Source organism: Nothobranchius furzeri, chromosome 12, assembly GCF_043380555.1.
Source record: "Nothobranchius furzeri strain GRZ-AD chromosome 12, NfurGRZ-RIMD1, whole genome shotgun sequence".
NCBI lineage: Eukaryota > Metazoa > Chordata > Actinopteri > Cyprinodontiformes > Nothobranchiidae > Nothobranchius > Nothobranchius furzeri.
In genome coordinates this window covers 40,838,435-40,860,657 of record NC_091752.1, presented here as the reverse complement: position 1 = coordinate 40,860,657, position 22,223 = coordinate 40,838,435, and the positions used below count along the sequence as shown (strand labels likewise).

Genomic DNA, 22,223 nt, shown 5'->3' with positions numbered 1-22,223 from the left:
TTGGCCTTCAGAACTGCCTTAATTCTATGTGGCATTGATTCAACAAGGTGCTGGATCCCTCTTGTGCTCCAAATTTTGAGAGTATGGTCAGTGAACCTTGTGTTTTAGATGTCTGATGCATGTCACCACTAGCCTTTAATCACTGTTAATTGACCTTTTAGGAATAGAGTTTGTGTTTTAAAATTCTTATTTATAATAAAAACGAATTAAATTTAACAACCTGCATGCCTCTGTGATACGACTTGTCCTTCATTTTAAAGCCATCCCTGGTCGTAACAACCTTTTTGAAACTTTTAATGACGTCTTCCCATAATGCACTGTAGAAAATTAAAAGATATGTTCTAGTTGTTAAATATGGAAGCGTACTACGATCAGTGCTGGAAGAAATTAAGGATCAGTACTTTGTAATAACGACAAACTTTAACATGTGAGATAAATCTAGTTTAAATGAGAAAAATACTTATTATTACAAGATACTGATCCTCAGTTTTTTTCCTGCATAAAACCCAAAATAAAATTATACAAATCTATGGTAAAGATTTTACTGTGATATTTAAATGTATTACAATATATTAGATCAATTTTAATCAGAGTTAAACATTTTCCATATATTTGTTTAATTTTATTTAGTGTTTTGTAATTATAATTTAGTACAATTATTGATTCCAACTATTTGCATAAGAAATTACAGAAAAATGTAACAAAATGTACAAACCTTCTGTACTTATTATCTGAATTAACCATTTCTGATTACTTTAAAACATTTTGCGATCATCAATTACTAATCTTGATGCTTATCAGTAGTAAAAACGGATTTAATAATATTATAATACGCTTTATTTAACACAATTTAGCTACAGAATCTTATAAACGTGTAATTATAAAGTTTAAATGTAGTTCCCACTGCTGCCAAATAAACTGGAAAATTGAAAACAAAACTTGAAAAATCTGCATTTGTTTAGTTTAAATTTTTTCATTTACTTTTATGTCAACAAAATAATTTTGCTGTAAAACGTAATAATTAAAATCGTCACACAGCATGGGTTTTACAGTTGCATCAGTATTTTGGGGAGTTTTGACAGAACTCTGTTAAACGTGTGAAATGTCCCTTGCAGGTTTCCGTACAGAAGCTGTGGTTTGTTGATATTTTTCTCTCAGCTGACTCTCCGCTGAACCTCTGAGCAGAGACAGCCAGGGTTTACTCCTCGAACTCCTCCACCCAGTGTCTCCTAACCGGTTCACAGTTGTGGAGACGAGCGGCGGTCCCTCATGACCGTTAGTTTGAACGCGTTTCGTCGTGGAGACGGTGACCGTCGGCGGGAAGCTAACAGGCTAGCTGCGTTAGCCGACATTTAAAGAAAACATGGAGGGGATTTTGTACAAGTGGACTAATTACATGACAGGTTGGTGGTCGGTTCCACAGGTTTCTCCTGAATTTCTGTCTCTGTGACCTTTCAGCCACTTCGCTGTGAGCTAATGCTAGCTGCTGTGTTTTTACCAGGATTCAACATTTGTGTGAAAACTGCCTGAAGAATGACAGCGTCGTTTCGTTTTAACGGGTTCATTTTAATGTTAGTCATGTATGCATACGCCTCAAGTTAATTTACATATACGAACACGTTGCACGGGTAACGGGGTCCTTTACATATCCATGGGTTAATGGCCTCGTTGTTGTTAATCCTGTGAAGTCAAGACTGAAACCCAAATTATCAGTTAAAATCCAAGGAGCATGTTGATCTTGACTCATTTAAACAGAAAACTTACCTGTAATAAAATCATCTAAGTCACAGCTTTTAAATCAAAATAACGACACCACCAGGTCCTTTATCTGCTGTTGAGGGAATGAATCAGGGTTTATATTATTGTGTGTTCATGTTCACAAAAACGTCTCCCATCTTTTTTCTTTCTCTTTGGTATTTGATTATTTTAATCTTCTCCTTTGTTTAGCCTTACTGAGTCAAGTAGAACACACACACGTCAGCTCAATTACATTTGGATCAAAAGCAGACTGAGCTCTCTTTATTTTAGAACTTTACCTTGCCTCATAATTTACATAATATTTAATTATACAGATACACTCAGTCGTCACTTTATCAGATACACATTGCTAGAGTTGGGCAGCACATCCTTTCTTCTTCACAACCACCGTCTTTCTTTGTGTCATCAGTCAATCCAGCAAGGAGTTGAAACAGAGACTGACTGAGCTGACAGGAATTCTCTTTTGACGGGGCTTCGTGCTAAGCCACATTTAAGATAAATCAGACCCCACATTCATACAAGAACACCAAGTTTAAAAACCACCAAAGGACCATTAGGATGAAACAAACACCAGACATGGACATGGTTTTGTGAAAACTTTGTGACAAAATGGCAAAAAAATCTAAATTGGATCAATTTTAGACGGACCACATCACCGTTTCAATTCTGAAACCATGCTGCTCAACGTGTTTCATCAGGCTGGCAGCCTCGCTGGTTCGTCCTGGAGAACGGAGTCATTTCGTACTATGACACGGAGGACGATGTGGGCAAAGGCAGCAAAGGATCCATTAAGATGTCTGTGTGTGACATCAAAGGTTGTGCACACGTCTCAGGAATTCTGCGGTAAAGATGAACACACCCGTGACACGCCACTCGTGTTTTGTATTTCAGTTCATCCCACGGACTCGACACGCCTGGAGCTGATCATCCCTGGCGAGCAGCATTTCTACGTGCGGGCCGTTAACGCCGCAGAGAGACAGAGGTGGTTGGTAGCATTGGGATCATCTAAAGCTGGAACACTGGAAAGCCACAAACACAAAGGTAAACGGAGAGTTAGTTTTTAGCCACAGTGTTTAGGGCGTTCGCGTTAGCTTTTATGTGTTATTCAGTAGAATACCAGAACCTCTGCTGCTCTGGTTTTAGGTCCAGACTGTCTGAAGACAAAGATGTCAGAACTACGTCTGTACTGTGACCTCCTCGTCCAGCAGGTCCAGACCATCCAATCACAGCACTCTGAAGAGACAGAGACCACGCCCACTACTGAGGTACGTTTATATCTACCCCAAAAAGCTGTGAGTCTAATGAAACACAGAATAGCTGATAGCTCAGGAAGTGTTTACTGACTGGTTCCATTTTTATTTGTTTCTGTTCATCGGTACGTTTGGAGAACTAGTGGTGGTTTTAGTTTCAGGCTGTTGAAACAAATTACTGCTTTTTAAGCTCCCAGCGGCACGATTTAGAGCCTTTAAAAAAGTCACTACTTTTAAAATATTTTCCCAGATTTTCTTGTCATCTTCATCAGTGGTCTTCATCGACCGCCCTGCTGGTCTTTCTAAAGGTGTTTTCTACTAGGAATGAGCCGGATACTCGTTTCAGACGAGTGTCCGGTACGGATAAAGCATTTATTATATATTGCACATAAAATTGAATTAAGAATTTGGGGTGGGGGTGTTAATTGCCATTCAGTGCCCTGATAGCCACAGGATAAAAGCTGCTGTGTAGTCTTTCTGTCCTCGTTTTAATTCTCCTGTATCTTTTGCCTGATGGCAGTAGTTGCAACAAATCATGAGCAGGGTGTGAGGGATCTTTTAGGGTGCTTTCCGTTCTCCTGAGGCAGCGAAAGCTGTGAAGTTCATCCACAGAAGACAAACGACAGCCAGATCTGCTGGGTGGTCTCCACAATCCTTTGGAGTGATTTGCTCTGTGCTTATATGCAGCTAGAGAACCACGCGCAGAAGCAGTAGCACAAGATGCTCTCTATGGAACAGCGATAGAAGGAGATCAGCAGATTTTGTGAGATGTTGTTTTTCCTGAGGACCCTCAGGAAATAAAGTCTCTGCTGAGCCTTCTTTGCCACCGCTGCTGTATTCACACCCCAGGACAGGTCATCTGTAATGTGTACACCCAGGAAGCGGAAATCAGACACCCTCTCCACGCAGTCCCCATTGATGAAAAGTGGACTGATATCAGTTTTCTTTTTCCTAAAATCCACAACAATTTCTTTTGTGTTTGCTGTGTTCAGGAACAGGTTGTTCTCTGTGCACCACGCTGTCAGCCGCTGCACTTCGTGCCTGTAGGCAGCCTCTTCTCCCTCCGATATGAGCCCCACCACAGTGGTGTCATCTGCAAATTTCACAATGATATTGCTGTTATGAACGGGTGCACAGTCGTGGGTGTACAATGTAAAGAGCAGGGGGCTCAGTACACAGCCCTGGGGGGAGCCAGTGCTAACGGTGATAGCTGAGGAAATGTGGGGGCCCACGCTGACCCTACGTCAGACCCTGACACCCTGACCCTACAGCCGGCTTATGTATATGCATGAGATCCACAAGGCACTTTGCATTGACTATTTATGGCAGTAAGTGGGCGTGGTGAGGGCGAGATGTGACTTAAAAAGCAGCTGAGAAACATTCTCGTTAGTCTCTGATTTATGAAGCGGAGATTGCGTGCAGCTGTGCGTACTCCATGTTTGATAGATCACAAACCTACTTGGCGTAAGTACTTTTTTTTTGCTGAGCTTAAGTACGGTTTTAGTAAGGATTCTACACAATGTTTGTTAAATGAGACCCCTGTTATTTATAGTTTTATAATTAATATTAAGTAAATAAACTAAACCCACAGGTGATGGAAAATAAAGTTAAATTAGCCTGAATATTTTCTCCCACAGCTCAGCTCTGTTAGAAATAAGCAGATGTCTGCTTAAACTGGATGATGTCAAATATAAAAACGTGTTCACAGATAACTGATTTTTAATGAAAAAGAATATTAATCATTTTTTTATTTTAATATTGATTTTATTTAATTTCTAAGGTTTGGATGTCTGTGAACATTACAGAACATTCTGATTGGTGTAAGGAATACGTGAAAATATTAATAGCAGGTTATGATCTAAAGTGGGTCTGAGGTATAAAACTGTCCTGGACCTAAAGCCCTGCAGATATATTTTCTTTCTATATAATTCAATTCAGAAATACTTTATTAATCCCAGAGGGAAATTGATTGCTGTAGTAGCTCAGAATAATAATAATAATCAAGTCATCAGAGTAAACACCAACAACAAATAACAGCAGCTGGATGTGTCTGCATACCCCTCCGATAGTAGGTAGTTGTGCCCCGACACACACACACACACACACACACACACACACACACCTTGTTTTGTTTAATGTTGTGTGGGGAAAAAATGCCAAGAATGTTAGAAAAAAATCTGTTTGATCGTAAAATAATAAAATAAAAAAAGCTGTGTCTTGTTCTAGATCATATTTCCTACTGCATGAGTTCAGTTCTATTCATTCATGCACTTAAAGTGAGGGTCAAGGCCTGGGTGGAGACGTATTTCATCCACACTTCCTGTTAGGAAAACGCTTCTGAAAGTAGCGTCGCCTGGCGGACCGAGAGAGCGGCTCTGAGGCAGGGATAGACCAACCCCCTGCAACCCCCCCGCATGCGCTGTCAGATTTTCTCAATCAAAAAAACGAGTCGTTAACAAGCGCATGTGCACTCGGGCGTGCACGCACTCACACAAGACTTACTGCTCAGCAGAAAAGCAGACACACATTCTGCAGCATTCTGAAGGATTTCCTGTTAACCGCGATCATTAGATGAAAAGGGGAGGAGGGCATTTCTTTCAAGGAGGCGAGCGGCTCCGAGCGCCGATTTGTCAAATCGGCACGTGAGTGGCTGAGCCAGGTGGAGGTGCGGCTGCCTCACCTGGAGACCAATGCAGTGCAGCCATGTAGTAATTTGCTGACAACGTCACATTTTTCAGCTTAGCCATCAACCACAGCTGGTTCTACATAAATGTGGAGCAGAGATTTAACCTGAAGATGGAGATACAATTATAGTTTTGGGCTGAAATATTACATTTAAAGTAAGTTGCCCTAAACTGCCACACTAATGATTACACATGTGTACAGCATCATTAGACACTCATCTATACAGGTTATCAGCAAAAAAAGTTAATTTAGGCGTTACTTGCTCTTTAAAATTCAATTCAAGTTTATTTATAAAGTACCAAATCATGACAATATTCATGTTCTGATTTTATTGAAAAACTTAATCTGTAATAGTTCCTTTACTATTGTTATCAAAAACATTGAATCCCAATTCTGAGGCTGCTCTGTATATGGTTTTCAAATAAACAATGCATAAAGCAACTTCTGATCAATCCATATCACTTTCAGACTTAAAATAATGTACCGATTGAAGCCCCACCCACTTCCAGTTAAACCACGCCCAGATACAGATAGTGGTGTACTCGCTCATCCCTATTTTCTACAGTCTATTAGTCATTTCACTCAGTAAAGTGGTTTAAACATTTCCTGCGAGAAAAAGCTGCCATACAAAATTAATTTGATGTTTATTTTCTGTATAATTTTCAGTACTGGCTTAATGAACTGACCTGAATTGGAATGTTTACTATGTGAGGTGCCTTGAGATGACTCTTGTCGTGATTTGGCGCTATATAAATAAAATGGAATTGAATTATAAATTAATGATTTGTTTTGTTCGTCTCTGTGAAGGGCTTTGTGATTCTCTTTCTGTGATGACTGATAAGTAAATAATATTTACTTACTTACTTATAAAAGCTATAAATAGTTCTCATCTTACCTGTTAGCAGCTTCTTAAACAGACTCAGTTCAGAGAAACGGCACGCTCATCATGTTTATCTACTATTAAATATTCCCAGTATCAGTTAAACTCATGGTCCTAATGGGTGCTTGAAATAATGTTTTATAGCAGAGAGAATACGTTTTTGACACGTCAGCACTTTCACTAGTACAGGTTTTCCTAAGTGGGCTATTGACATCAAATTTCCACCACATGTCAATGTCAACTCAAGCATTTAGTTCAGGCAAAAACATTTAAACATCCATAAACTGAGTTGTAATAAATGAAAAGACACAAGGGAAAAGTATTAAACACAGGAAGATAATAAGGTGTAAAATGGCATAGAGAGCCAGGTGATCACCTGAAATCTGTCAGTATTGAGAGAGAAACCCCGCCCCCTCTCAGTACCAATGGTATCAGCTGCATTAGCCCTAATAGGGATGCATGTTTTCCAAAACTGGTTGAAGCTCTTAATGGTTAATACTCCGTTAATCGTAAACTACTCCTCCTCCACCACTACCACACACACACATGAACACAAACCCTTCTCTATAAATAATACAAACTCTTTTTCGACTCCTGATTTTAACACAATTCTGATGCACAACCAAAGTCCCACACTCGTTACAACATTCATAAACTAAAAGTAGCGTTAGTGGGAGGAGAGCCGAATTGTCCGTCAGGACCTGTTTGGTCCTTCAGGCATCAAATACACAGCGCTGCTTATCAACACATTCTGGAGGCCACTCTTTTAAAAGCACTTTAGTTTCCTCACATTTAACCCAATAATTGCACGGACATTTCTTTATTATACTAAACAAGTTAGGAGTCAGACGCGAGCAGGAGCGCCATGGCAGACTGGCCTGTTTAGTTGCTGGTCTAGGTTCAGTTTGCTGCGCCATGTTCTGCCAGGCTCGGTGCTTTGGTGTGGGGCTCTTTGTGTTCCAAGAATAAAGTGCTCCCACGCTGTGCTTTTTCTCAAACGCTTCATCTTTGAATACATTTGTTTGATCGTGTGACGAGCTCGCCTCTTCTTCTGCGGTTGCCCAGTAAACATATTTTGACAGCGGCGCTCTTGCACCCTCTAGTAGCACAAAATATATTACACCCAAATGTAGCAGAAAGACATGAAGCAGTTAAAGGTTGAATGTGGAACATGGACATTCTAGTGAACACTCAGGCAAACTCTGGTGTTCAGAGGTGGTATCGCAACCAGAGAACTGATTTTCTAGCCGTTGGGATGTTGGTTCTTTGCAAGACAATGATGGTAAGCGTCCTGTATTTGTATAGTGCCTTCTTGCGGTTCTACAATCCCCCAAGGCGCTTCACAGCACAATCAGTCATTCACCCATTCACACGCTGGCGGTGATGAACAACGATGAAGCCCTGGGGCGCACTGACAGAGGCAAGGCTTGCCAAAAACTGGCGCCTCCAGTCTCCAACCATCGCCAGGCAAGTGTCTTGCTCAAGGACACAACAGCAGCATCCTCTGGTCAGAAACGGGATCAAACCTGCACCCTTCTGATTACTGGACAACCCGCTCTTCCTCCTGAACTACTGCTGTCCCAAACACAAGTCCAAGGAAACAATGAGCAATGAGCTGTGCCAGAGCGTCGGTATCTGTCGCCCACTGTAAAACGGACATTTGACTGAATTGTGACGTTTACCCTCTTGCATTTTAACCTTCCCCTCACCCCCATCCTAACCTTAACCAGCTTGCGCATGCAAAGCTCCGATCGTTGACGCGCCCCAGACAGCTGCGTCCTGAGCACGGCCACAGTAACATTATCAAATTAGGTGTCGCCACCTCAAAAACAAATTTAACACGCGATTGTTTATGTCGGCTCATTTCCTTTTATGTTTTCTGTCTTTTAATTGTGCCTGATGTGTTTCGCTGCTGTGGAGCGGGGCACATGACCTGTTTGGTCCTCCGATGATTTCCCCTCACTGGTGTGGCCGGCGCGCAGCACGCACTCCGCTGTTTTTGCGGTCGGTAGATCTTTTAGAACTGCAGTTCAAAGGTAAGGTAAGGTAAGGTGAATATATATGAACCCAGGTAGCAGTTTTTCTTTAGGATTGAGAGGAGATGCAGGAAGATAATAAACAGACAGGACAGAAAAATAGTCAAATAAAAACAAGTTAGTTTTTGTACCTGGTGGTTGCAACAAACAGACACCATTGAAGGTCATCAGAAGTGAGGAACAGAAAATGAAATAATTATTTTAATGTTTAGAGCAGCAGGAACTCCGAGAGGCTGCGGGCGCATCAGTGAGTTTGCGGCCGCTGCGCAGGGGGAGGGGGGAGAGGGCTGAAGCAGAAACTACCGTTGGTAAAAGAAATGTGTTTAACTTTGAAAATGTGGGCGCAATTTTAATTGTCAAAAACTCCAGCGAACCACCCTCCCCCCATGCGTCGGAAAAAAACGCATGGTACCCATTGTCTGTTTTAGCCGCTTCAGGTGTATGACGTCATCAACGACTAGTCGAAGTCGACTCGATTTTCATTACTTGACGGTCGACTTTAAAAAAAATTAAGTCATGCAGCTCCTAGTTGGAGGGGCCTTGGTTGACCTGGATACAGGAAAGGGGGTCCTTGTGAAAAAGGTTGTGAACCACTGGTCTGGAATCTGGAATCGCCAACAAAGGCTTTTCTACAAAGTATTAACTGAAGTGTGTTCAATAATTATTTCCTGTTTCATTTCACTTTATTATGACTCGACTGGTATACTTAAGTGTTCTGATTTCTTTGTATGAATTAAATTTTTGGCTTGATGGCGACATCTGTCAGTAGCACGCTTAGAAATACCCTAACCCCGGTTTCACACTGGAAGCATCAGTGGAGCGAAATGGCAGCAGAACGGTTTACTCGCAAATGTCAAAGTGGTAATTTTCACACCGGGAGAGTCTTGGCAGCGGCACGGCTTCTTCGCTGTGAGCTTCGTTGGACTCCCTCGAGACTTCAGGTCACGGTTCGTTTATGCAATCCACCGTTAAACCAAAATGAACAAAATCACGTTTGTTATCGTTGTTTGATGTCACTGCTTCCCTTCTGGAATGATGCTGTAAGTAAATAAGTGGTTGGGTCACGCTTAAGCTTCATAAATATGAAACAGCATCACTGCAGTACTTTTATTTAGAAAATTACTGGGGATTTTACACTGAAATCGTGGTTGATTTCCTGCATAGCCCGATGTTAACTGCAAAATGTATGTGTCCCAGAAGCAGCTCGCTGCAAAAATAGATCCTTATCCTTGGTGGCATGGCATGGCGTGCCGCTTCCGGGACACGCCTGGACATTGCCGCGTCGCTCTAAACAGTCCATAGACTACAATGAATTTTATTTGAAGCAGTGGCGTTCCGCTGATGTTCCGCACCGCTGATGTTTTCAGTGTGAAACCGCCGTTCCATTAACAACATCAACAAAAAGATAATATAATCTCAGATTGTTTAATTATTCTTCATATTTTAAATTTGGTATCTTCAAGCTTTTAAAAGAGCTTTAGTGTTGAAGTGTTTTTATTTGAACTTGTCAGAAAATCCTAAAAACTCATATTGGAACTCTCTGAATCTGATGTTTTGATGTAACTGACTAAAACGAGCTTCACGTAAATCCACGAGAGACCAGTGTTTCCCAACCCTGGTCCTCAGGGCACACTGTCCTGCATGTTTTCCATGTTGCCCTATTAAACACCTGTATTTCCCTGCTGCCACACACCTGGCTCAAATGAATGAGTGATTAACAGGCATCTGCAGCACTTGATGTCCTGAGGAGGCAATATAAATCAGGTGTGCTGAAGCAGAGATGGAACATGTGCAGGTCAGTGTGCCCTGAGGACCAGGGTTGGGAAACACTGCGGCATAGGGAATGTGTGGGGATCCATATCTTTGTAGAACAGGACTTTTATTTGAGTTTAACATGTAATGGTTTCTGTTTATATGAAGCCTTAAATGAATCATTGTCTGTCCCCTTAAGGCCTCGCTGCTCAGCGCCACCTGTGAGACGTTCATCAGGACATTGGAGGAGTGCATGAGCCTGGCCAACCAGAGTCTGACTCCTGATCTCCGACCTCCAGAAAAGGTCATTCATTTCCTACATACTTTCTGCTACTTCCTGCTTCTGACCTTTAGAGGGATATCGGGCAGAACACCATGTGGTCTGAAGTTGGCTTGAAAAGAATCAGAAGATCTTGTTACAGTTTTAAAATCAGATCCCCTCAAAGTGTTCAATGTTTCTTTTTGATTTCAAACTGTTTTTGACAAGGGAAACTGCAGAGAGCATGCCTTCCATCTTCTGTGTGTTTTTCTGGAGAGATGCATTCAGCATTTCTAATTCACTGATCACGTCTAATGCAAGCCTAAGCCCCAGTACTACATTACCCTGTTGCAGTCGAGCATGTAAGCCCTCTGCCCGACTGGCAGATTCAGAGGTACTTGTAGACATCTGATCTCGTGACTCCAGTACTATCCCATATTGCCTAAGAATGGCACGAATAGCAGGTGAGCGTACAGTCCACCTTGTGGGACATAAAGGTCTGATGGACTGGAATGAGCCTTCCCCTTCAGAAATAGCAATGGCTTTAAATGTGTCTTTCAGCTTACCAGACTGACCAAAAAATGTGCCAAGCTCATAAATCCAGTCAAGTGCATTGCGTACAACAGGGGAGGCTGAGCAAGCGTGTTGTGTAACTAAATTTACACGAGCACCACAATGTACATATGGTGCTAATGGCTGTGCTCGTTGAATAACTGCCTGTGCGTGAGTATTTTCCTGACATATTTGAAGCACCATCATATGCCTGACCTCTAAGACCTGAAACTGGCAAATTCAACCTCAACAGTACATCAAAAATTATCCTGGCAAGATTTTCACCGGTTGTAGACGTTGTCTCGTACAACCCAATAAACTCTTCATGTACCAGCAAATCATGGTCAACATAACGCAAACAAAGGGCCTGCTGCTCCACACCTGAGATATCCCTTGTCCTGTCCATAATGATGGAGTACTGTAATGTTGGGAGGGACCAGACTTCATCTGAAATTTCCCTGATAATACATGAACTCATCAAACTGTTAATTTAATTTTGACAATCCCAAGATGTGTGTACTCCCCTTTTTGCAGACAACCACGTTGTGAAAGATGAATCGTCTTCAGCTTTATATTTTAAAAGCTGGTCAAGGTTACCTTGACGATGATCATGCCCCCTCAAAGCAATTCCCCGTCTGGCCAGGAACATCTCACCCCCTATGATTTTCAAAAGACTTGTTCTATTTTCTGCCTGTTGTGACCTGGCTGCACTACTCAACTGTGTGGTAACTGGTCTGCTCTCATATGCAGCTGTTGTGACAGCCACTTTGTGACATGCTGATTTCTCATGGAAGGAACATTTTTCATGTTTTAATTTTTTTTTTCCAATTTTTAAATCCAGAAGTTACAAAAGCTGGGTCTATGCTTTTAGCTTGTGTTGGTTTTCCACATCTGTAGTATTTAGAGCATTGAAAATGCAGAACACCATCAGTATCTGGACTAACATGCAGCCAAGGATACTTTTCATACCATGTTTTTTGGAATGACAAAGTACGGTCCTTGAGAACTTGCTTTTGCAAAATTTTAAGGTCCGGTTGGGTTGGTTTGGTTTTGTGTTAGGACATTAGGATGTCACCCTCCTGTCCCTCTGCTACTGCTGCCTCTGCTCCTGCTCATTATCATGTGTGATCGTTACCACAATAATGACTGAGTTACTATGGTTTACTTAACCTTTTGGGCGCCAGAGTTTTTACAAGAAAATATTAAATTTTGACATGACTATTTCAAAAGGTTGTAGCTTGGAAATGGTTAGAGATAAAGCTAAACTATAGAAGAGAAATATCTTCAGTAGTACCCAAAGTTTGTGTCGGAAGCAAATTGAGAGGGTGCTCGCTGCAGAACCACAAAGGCGGAGCTGCACCATAAGGTGGAGCTGCACCAGGGTCAGCCCCGCCCATTCACGCAAACTCAGCCTAGCCCACTGACTTCCGTTTTTGTTTTCCAACTTCATCGCAAACTAACCTGACCCACATGAATTATGGCTGTTACTACTTTACAAATGTTAATGCTATGTTCTATGCTCCAATTAAACAAGATAAATATAACTTGCTACATGACAAAGCCTGAATACATCTTGAAATGAAACGATTTCTTTTAGCAGATATCTGCCCACAGCCGCTCTAACAATAATGTGCTGCAACAGCATGAGTGACTGTCATATGTGCTCTGGTAGTCCAGTGGTAAGATTGTCGGAATTAAATTTTGCTTCCCCCTCAGCAGATGCTGGTTCGATTCTCGGTGGGGTCGGCATCAATCTATTTAGCCAGCTGAAACATTGAATTTGTTTATATTTTAGTTGTAATGTTTATTTTCAGCAAAATATTTATGTCTCTAAAAGTTCTTTGAATTTGGTCGTTCCTAAACAGCATTTTAGTTGAAACTCTGCTCACAAATGGACTCACACTGGCTAAATAAACGAATAAATAAATAAAAAAACACTATATGTTAAACGGTATACCAGTAAATTGTTGTAAACAGTACTGGCAAGTGTAGCTAGAAATTAAGAAAAGGGGTTGTAATCTACCTAATAGTTCTGCCACTGGGAGTCGAACCTGCCCAAAACTACATGCAAACCTGCCTCCATAACCTCTACCCCACCACATCTGATATAAAGTAAGTGGCGTTACATGTAATTGTCCTATCCAGTGTGTCTTTGGAGATGGGATGTATGGTTGATTGGCGGTGTCTCAGTAGAAGTCATTTCAGAAATAATTTGTCAGAAAATTCACAGAATATCCAGATTTGAGAACCAAGACCAGACCCACTTCAGGGGAGGAGACCAAATTAAAGCTGAGATGGGAGGAAAATGCATGAATGAGGCCAAAAATGGCTTTGGCGTGTTTCTTATGAGGAAATGACAATATAACATGATAAAAAGTTCCAAAAGTTAGATTTTTAATTATATGGAACCTTTACAAAAACTGTTCAGTTAACTTCTCACCTCCGTCCTCAATCTTGCATTTTTTAGCTTTAAAACCCTCTTTGGTTCCAGAATGCTATCAAGTCTGACAACTGGAAGGAATTAGACTGACTCTGATGGAATGGACGGGGCTGATTCTGGAATGGGCGGGGCTGACTCTGGTGCAGCTCCACCTTCTGGTGCAGCTCCGCCTTTGTGGTTCTGCAGCAAGCACCACTTGAGCAAATTCACTCATCTAATTTGCATATTATGATGTCATCAGGCTGCCATATTTTAATGCATAATTTTTACACATGTTACTTCTTATTTTTAAGCTATTTAGAAATTTTCATTATATTTGGAACGTTTTAATTTATATACACATAGATAAAGCTGTTTGTACATATGATATTTTACTTTTTTTTATGATTATGTGGCACACTTTGACTTCGATATCTAACGCATCGCATCTGCCCCTTTTTTACGGCATTTCTTTCACATTGTCGCTACGTCTGTCACGTTATGTAAAGCTGAAACAAAACTGCACTCACAGGCCACCACGGAAATCTGTGTGCATGAGCCTAACTGGACACTTAAACACATCTAAACATTGATGGCTGTACAGTTTGTCCAGCTCTATTTCAGTGTGAATGTCACAACACAATTGGAGAAACAGGAGGATTATTTTCGAACATCAACTGTAACTTAATGCTACGAGTCCAGTAGAGCTGAGGAAAATAATCGATGCATCGGGATGCGGACATAAACGATTCTACATCGTAGAAGAGTACGCCATAATCGATTATAGTGGAATGTAGTTTTGTTTTTTAACGGCAGCACCAGCACATCATCCAAAGCTGTCAGAGTGACATTTACCAAGTGGTTCCGCCTTAATGTGGTACTGCAGGGCTGAGCGCTAGAGTTGTAACCTGAGACCGAACCGGAACCGAAGCAGCCCGACCGTTTCTGTTGGATTTGGACCGTGAATTAAGTTAATTGAGCGGGTAGTCACGCGGCGCGCTCTGCTCGCTCGCACAGCAACCGAGAGAGGGAGAGACATTGTCTGCTCACACAAGAGAGAGGATCGGATGATGCTCCTCCAAACCGATGCTCCAAACACGCATTAATATTTTCAGAATTTAATTATTATTTCTCCTCGTAGCGCTCAGTCAGACCGAGTGTCGTGATGCTGGGAGATCCGGTCTTGGGGGGGGGGGGGGGGCTGGGTAAATGATGGCGGCTGCAGCGTGATCATCTGTCTCTTTTATTTAGGGACACGGAGAAGTTAAAAGGAGAGAGAAATAGAAGATAGAAGTTCTTGTTCCACTTTATTCTTTTGTTTCATGATGATAAACTGATGTTACATTCAGCTTAAAGAGAAGCTGGGAGGAAGCTTTGTTTCATTTTAAGTTACAGGAGACTTGTCTCCTATCTGCTCCTCCAGAGACAGCATGGACATGAGGGTTAAAGGGTGAGGGTCACACAGGACAGGTTGGTGGAAAGGTTTGTAGTTAGCTGGTTAGTGAAAGAGATCCATCAGCTGGGTAATTTAATCCTAATCCAGCCCACAGCCTTCTGCTGGTGTTATTATCAGAAAGAATAAAACACACATCTTAAATATTATTGGAAGTGTAGAATTTGTTTTATGTTTTATTATTTTCTGCATCAAACAGAACTTGATTCATTCTCCAGCATGTCAGAAACGAACCACTGGGTTCAAATAAAATAAACTAAGTCAAACATTTCATTTGGTGTTATTTCTGACACCCTTCAACTGTGGCATAAATATTTGACTCTAGAGCTGCTCAGAGACATTAAACACTCATATATGAACCCATTATGGATTTTATTATTACATTATGTGTCCTGTAGGTTTTCAGTACTTCTTTAGATTTTGTGAGTTTTTGTAAAGCGTGTTTTCTCAGCCTGAGGCGTGGTGTTGAACGAGGAAACAGATGTTTTACTTTGTTAAATCTTCTTAAATGTTTAAATGTTTTGTCCTAACCTGTTGTGAATGGAGAGCTTTTGAGGGATGGCAGGTTGTGTCAAATACGTTTTTGATAAAAAAATAACAATAAAAAGCAATTATCTGACATCTTCTATTTATCGATGAAAACAAATCAATATGAAATAATCGTGATGCATCGAGATATCGAATTGAATTGAATCGTTGACCCAATAATTGTAATCGAATCGGGAGACAAGTGAAGATTCACACCTCTATCACGTTAGCAGTGTTTTTACCATTATTTCTACATCCATCATGTCCCGGAGAAGGTTAAACAAACATCAAACCCAACGTTTGGAGCTTGTAACCTCCACACATCTCTCGTGCAGCACCAGCTGTCTGATGATGCGCGCTGCAGCAGCGTCAAGATGAGTGGATTTCTTCATCAGAGTCAATAATCTGCTTCATAATCAGTCGGTCATGACCAAACAAAGTGATCAGTCAACAAAGACCAGACTTGCCGGCAATAATAAGTTTTATCCCGCTCATATTTGTCCTTCATGTTGGCTCCCGACTGGGAGCCTCTCGGCGGGAGGCATTTTTCAAACACTAAAAACTCTCAAACTTTGCTCAGCCTGAAGGTGACACATCTCCACTATCTTCTGGTGTAAAGTAGTAACTTCATGAGGGATCATATTTGTAAATTTGTTAAAGTCAATGATTACGTTTGTCGCAATACTGCGACTTTGGCGCTTATAACGAGTAAGTCCCAACACCGACAACAATGTACTGAAACTATAACCAACATGCATAAACGGACAGATCGGTCCCGCCTACTTACATTGTTGGTCTTTTTTTAAAAACGCAGTTATTGTTGCTTGTCTTTTTCGCTTCATCCTGCATCCTAGCAGCAACCACTTTGGCGCTTCTGGAGTCGGTGTTTGTTTACGTCATGCTGCATTCAATGTAATTAGAAAAAGAAGCTTCAAGCGCTTAACCTCCGATTTAGTTTTCTCTCATGCCTTAAAGGTGTGTGTGTGTGTGTGTGTGTGTGGGGGGGGGGGGGGGGGTCAGGGTCAATCTAAATCTGGGGGGTACAGACACCCCCCCCCCCCCCCCATCTGCGCGTAGCTGCTGTGTTGGATGCTGCCATTTCTGTTAGTTGGCTGCCGCTCAGCAGAGAAGCTATTGCGCATGTGCGACTCTCGGCAGAGATTGTAATGAAGTAGATGCCTCTCTCGGTCGGAAAAAAGCATGTCTGGCGACAACGTTGACAATGAAATTCATTGTCGACTATTTCTATTGTCGATATTTGTCGACGAATCGTTGCAGCCCTAGTTGTTGGCCGTTTCGAGGGTATTACATGTACTAATTACAGCACCAGAAACTTGTTTGGAAAACTAAATAAACCCTCTACATCAGGATAGTTGCCCTCGGTTTGTGTCCTTCTGGTGAGATTTGGTAAAATGTCATCAGGCAGTAATCATTATTAGAGAGTCAACAATTGCATTGGTGACCAGCTCTTATCTGCCCCTTCTGGGAGCCCTGTAATGCATAACGTCATTTCAATATGGGGGTGTCAACAGCCTTTCGCAGACACTTTTTCCTGCACATGCTGCCAACAGGATAGCCGTCTTCTATCTACTGTCCCTCGGCATTCTTCAAATATCCAGAAAATACTCATGGTTTTGACTTTGTCTTCCTTGAGGGCTGATAGATGTCCTGAACGTTGCAGTCTCCTCCGTCTGCCATCATTTCAGCTTCAAGAAAGTTTTGGTTGTAAACTACAAAATGCGCATGTGTGGCAACTTCAGCAGATGCTACTGTGGCTGGTAAGGGTCACAGCGCCTACACCGTGGCCACGGTAATCCACAGAGATTATATAATTTTTTAAAAAACACAAGACTGTTATTATTATTGTCAACATTGTAACATCACAAATTGCAAAAGACTTCCGTCATCCTTCACGCATGAGTTGTGAGATCACAAAGTCCCTTATTCCATCTGCCAATGAATCAAAAAGTAGGAAATCACACTTAGGATTAGGGTTGGGCGTCGAGCATCGATTGGAACCGGTTCCAACTGTTCATTTTTCCCGGAATCGCTCAACGTTTTTTATTTCGATTCCTAGTTTCGATTCCTAGAATGCAGACGAAAGAGGAATCCGCAGCCAATCTCCGTGAAAAATAAACAGGATCTGCAAATTGTGATCAACACTTTTCAGAGCTGATCACACAACGTTGTGAACATTTTAATTTCCTTTCTGAACTATTTCTTTTGAGAGTTTTAATGTTTAAAATCTGTTAAATGTAGCTGCTGTCATCCTAAGTTTTACTTCCTGTTCTGACTGAATGCTGCTGCAGCATGGAGGTGTAGTTCTCATTCATCCTGGACATGATCATCCTGAGAGTTTTAGCTGAAAACAGCTGGACGTTTCTGGATATGTTGGAGACGTTTAGCCTCTCATCCCAGAGGCTTCTTCCAGACTTTGGTTGTGGTCAGAAACAAACACACTGGTTGTGCTGCAAGTCTTTTTCTTTTCCTCAAAACAAAACTCAAAACACATATGTTTAAATCTGCCTACAACCTCTGATTTTATTGAACTTTTTCTCTCTTTGTTTTTTTTCTTGTTTGGGTTTTATTATTGTTTTATTGTATTTTATCACGTGTTTCTGTCAAGTGACCTTGGGTGTCCTGAAAGGCGCTTTTAAATAAAATGTATTATTTTTTTTTTTTTCTCCAAAGCATGTTTCTGTCTAAATGAAGGTGATGTTATTGTTCATATAATTAAAATTCATGTTGAAGTTAAGATTATTTCATCAAGTAGGACCTGTGGTTAGCTGGCTCATGTAAAGCATGTCATGTCTTGAAAGAATCGGAATCGGGAATCGATTAGAACCAGAATCGAAACAAGGAATAGGAATTGGAATCGGAATCGTTCAAAATCAAACGATGCCCAACCCTACGCTTGATATCTCTGTTTGATGTCATTTATGATGTTGTTCCTCTCTACTGTCAGGATTAAAGCCACAAAAACACACTGCTGCACATCTGGAACGATGCAAGGACTAAATAAGCTGTGAGGTCACTTGTACTGACGTAGTCTTCAGAGATATGGAATTGCATCGCTGCATTAGACTTTTATTTAGAAAACTACTGGGGATTTTACACTGAAACCATGTGATTTCCTGTCTAGCCCAATGCTAACTGTGGAAATGGTTGCGTCCCAGAAGTGGCTCGCAGCAAAAATCGAACCCAATCCTATCTTTAGCGACACGGTTTAAATAAGATACCACGATGGTTGTCACCACAGGGAAACAAAGATGAGCACTTTCACTTTTTAATACGAGCCGTTTATACGTCACTTTACCAAACTACAGATACAAAATTAAACAAAAAGATAAATCACTATTTCTCTTCCAGCAAGCATACGCACTGCGCTTCTATTAAAAAAATCAGTGCTTGGACTTCTGTGTTCGCAAATCAGTCCGTTCATTATGACCTCACATGCACGATTTCATTGCCCATTGTCATTTCTTGGATTGACGTTTGGCGATGGGTAAAATTATACAAATCGCCCAACCCTACCACATACCTTTAAGACACAGCTGGCATGACCATCGCGGCTGTCTTTGCCTCCCCAGTGAGAAGTGGTGATGCACAAAGGCCAGATCCGCAGCTCCAACAGTGGTAACCAGCTACAGCAGCACCACTGAAGCCTGAGATTTAGGAAAACTAGAGTGAGATTAAGATTATCAACACATTCTGAATGTTCTTGAACACATTTTGTCTCAACAGATGAAGAGGTCCATCAGCCATCCTGGAACCTACAGCTTTGACAGGTGAGTTCAAACCCAGTCAGCTCAGATTAGACTTTACAGACTAGGATTAAGACAAATGGCTGGTTAAAGACATTTCATTTGAAGTTTTAACCTTTTGTGCAGTTAGAAAAAGCAGCAACAGAACAACCTCTAGGGGGCGGCCTTGCAGCATCCTGATGGTTGTAATAAGCACTGCATGATGTTGGAAATCCTGCACATTTTAACCCTGTGATGTAAAGATCACAAGACCCTAATCCTACAATAGTTTTTTATAGGTGCAATTTAGCTTGTGCTGTACTGCTGCTGTCTGGTTGACCTCAAGCCCGTTGGGTTTATGTACCTGGGGTGCTAAATTACATTTTGTGTCAAATCAGAAGAATTGATAGAAACAATCACAACTGTAGACTCAAACCACTTGTTAATGTAAAGTGATGTCCAACCGATCATTCAAAGTCTCATGATTACCAGAAAATAGCATCTGAAACAAAAACAGTCTTTATGTCCAACAGGGTCTCGTTATTATCCTCTAAAAACAGTTAGTCCACAGCACTGCTCACACCCAAAACCCAACATAACATAGCATCACTTCTGTAAACTTTTTATCGTAATCTCCATTAGCATCCTCATATTAGTTTCTGAATTTTGACTCACATCTTACCTGAGCCAACAGGTGAAGGGTGAACCCCCTCCTCACCTATTGGCCGATAGGCCAGAAGAACCGGCCCCTGCTTTCACATGTAGCTCCAACCAGTTGTGATGCAGTAAATTGATTGATGCGCCAAGCAGTGAGTTAAATTTGGAAACTACAAAATCTCATTAAACCATCCCTTCATGGTCTGCTTCCACAAACTGATTAGGAATAATTGTGATTGGTGGATTGCTTAATAGCAGGTACCTATAACTTAGACATGTACACTCTGACATCACAGCAGGATGTAGTGATCACAACCACGCAGGCATGTTGATGCTCAAACGTAACGTCTCAGCTCTAGTTTTATAGTCATTCCATCTTAGTTTTGTTCAGCACTAAAGTAGATCAAACATAAAAAGCAGAGAAACTCGTGTTTTTCTTTGTCAAAAACAACAACTGTGATAAATAATCAAAGGGTTAAACTCTCAGTGACACAAATAGCTCCGTACTCGTCATTTATGGAGCTGAATCAGTGATGGTCAGCACAGAATCAGATTGGATGCCTCATTTTAGCCTTTTCTCCTCCAGGTCGGGTGTGCTGAAGGAGTATGTGAGTGGAGGTCAAAGGTCAGCTCAACGCCGGCACCGGACGTCCTCGGACAGTTCCGTTTACGACAGTGACCGTAAGATGTCAACACTCTCATTCACGCTAAAGCAGCACTTAAGAGTCGGTTCCTACAAACACGGAGGATGGCATTTAATTTTTCACACGCTGAAGGGAGCAACCCTTGAGCGTTGTCTGTTGTGTTCCAGGTTTGCTGCCCAGTCTGAACGGAGAATCCTCCTCCATTCCTGAGGAGAGGGGGAGCCGTGAAAGCCCAAAGACCACTCCGACAGACACGGACACTGACCTGTCCATCTGATCGTTCAACGCTCACCAGAACCGGGCTGAAGGATGAGCTGACTGACTGACCTGTTTTCAGGAGAGTTCCTGTCTTGGCTTCTCTATGAAGTCACCATAAACTAGCACTTTGAAGTCCATCGTTTCTTTTTGAGTGTTTTTTTTTTAGTCTAGAGACACACAAAGGTCAACTGGACTGTGATACTTTAACCTGGATCGACAGACCTGGACTGCAGCTGATGGACCCGTCAGCTCCTTGCGAATGTGTTAAACTGTGAATTTGTGGTTTCTGCTGCTTTAAGGACCTGAGAATGTAAAGACTGAATCCCCGACTCAAACTTTCATCCAGATAAAGTTTTGCCCATTGGCACTTTGACCCTGAACTCCATCGTTCCTTTACACGTTAAATCAGTTTCTCTGTTCTGCTCATTATTAAAAATAAATACCAAAACTCTGCCCCCTTTTGGCAGCTAATGTTCCTGCAAATTTTTACAAAAATGTATAAAAGAAAGAAGCCATTCTGCTTTATTGCACAACCCAAACTTTTATCAAAACGTGCAGCTGAGAGGGTCAGTTACAGGTAGATGTTGTACAGAATCGGCAATCATTTATCGCCCAACACTCCAAACGCAAACCAGGTGGACTAAATGAACTCGGTCTGGTTGCACAACACTGTAGGAAGAAGTCTGAAGTTTACTGCCTTGTGAAATTTTGGGTGTTCTCTAATTAATTGGAGGTAAATTCCATCCAAACATGCAGTTTTACCTGCCGTCTATTTTACCACAGACAAGAGTGCCAGTAGTGTTTATTTAAGGTGAATCTAGGAGGAAAATCACCAAACTTACTGATTTATATATATTCACCTTAAACTTAGTTGGCAGAATTGAAACATCTTGCTCAAGTGAATAATTTCTTAGTCGTTATACTGCATCAGTAGCAAGTCAACACTGATTTCAAATCAGTTGAGATCAAAAAAATAATCAGTGGGCCTTTGGAGCTGACAGGATGTACGATATTAACTTTGAGAGGTGCTGGTAGCCTGTTTTGGTATTTTAAACTTAAATGTTAGTCGATCTTTTAACATAGATCTGATACTCTGACTTGATTGTCTGAATAAGCTCAGCTCAGTTTTCAAAAATGCCTCGGTGAAACAAGCAAATGGCATTTCTCCTGAAGTAAGTTTTTCTTTTTTACTCTAGCTAAAGTAACAGGGGGTGACTTCAGTGTTTCTGCAGAAGGTTAATTGTGTTTGTATCACATGAGGTTTTTATTGTCTGAATAAATTATATTGACTTAATGAGTGCTTATTTTCCTTGTGGATTTTTAGTTAACAAGCACGAATGTCTGAAGTA

The 22,223-nt window shown here is 41.3% G+C and overlaps 1 protein-coding gene across 2 annotated transcripts; it reads left to right on the top strand.

Annotated features, from left to right (window-relative positions):
- The first annotated feature begins 1,130 nt into the window (after positions 1-1,130).
- Positions 1,131-21,345, top strand: plekha3 (pleckstrin homology domain containing, family A (phosphoinositide binding specific) member 3). 2 transcript variants are annotated; one of them, XM_015945058.3, is made up of 8 exons: positions 1,131-1,403; positions 2,457-2,573; positions 2,650-2,799; positions 2,902-3,023; positions 10,561-10,665; positions 19,317-19,360; positions 20,559-20,653; positions 20,784-21,345. In XM_015945058.3, exons 1-8 carry the CDS (start codon positions 1,364-1,366, stop codon positions 20,891-20,893), a joined length of 783 nt encoding a protein of 260 aa, XP_015800544.3. In that variant the 5' UTR covers positions 1,131-1,363; the 3' UTR covers positions 20,894-21,345. The 2 variants fall into 2 exon arrangements, with proteins under 2 accessions (XP_015800544.3, XP_015800546.3); XM_015945060.3 differs by having other exon boundaries at positions 20,749-20,894.
- The last annotated feature ends 878 nt before the right edge of the window (positions 21,346-22,223 follow it).

Bases quoted from the DNA above. Each gene is read 5' to 3' on its own strand.
- plekha3 (XM_015945058.3), top strand. From the start codon at position 1,364: ATGGAGGGGATTTTGTACAAGTGGACTAATTACATGACAG. The intron at 1,404-2,456 runs GTTGGTGGTCGG...GTGTTTCATCAG, and splicing joins GTGGACTAATTACATGACAG to GCTGGCAGCCTCGCTGGTTC. The intron at 2,574-2,649 runs GTTGTGCACACG...TTTGTATTTCAG, and splicing joins GTCTGTGTGTGACATCAAAG to TTCATCCCACGGACTCGACA.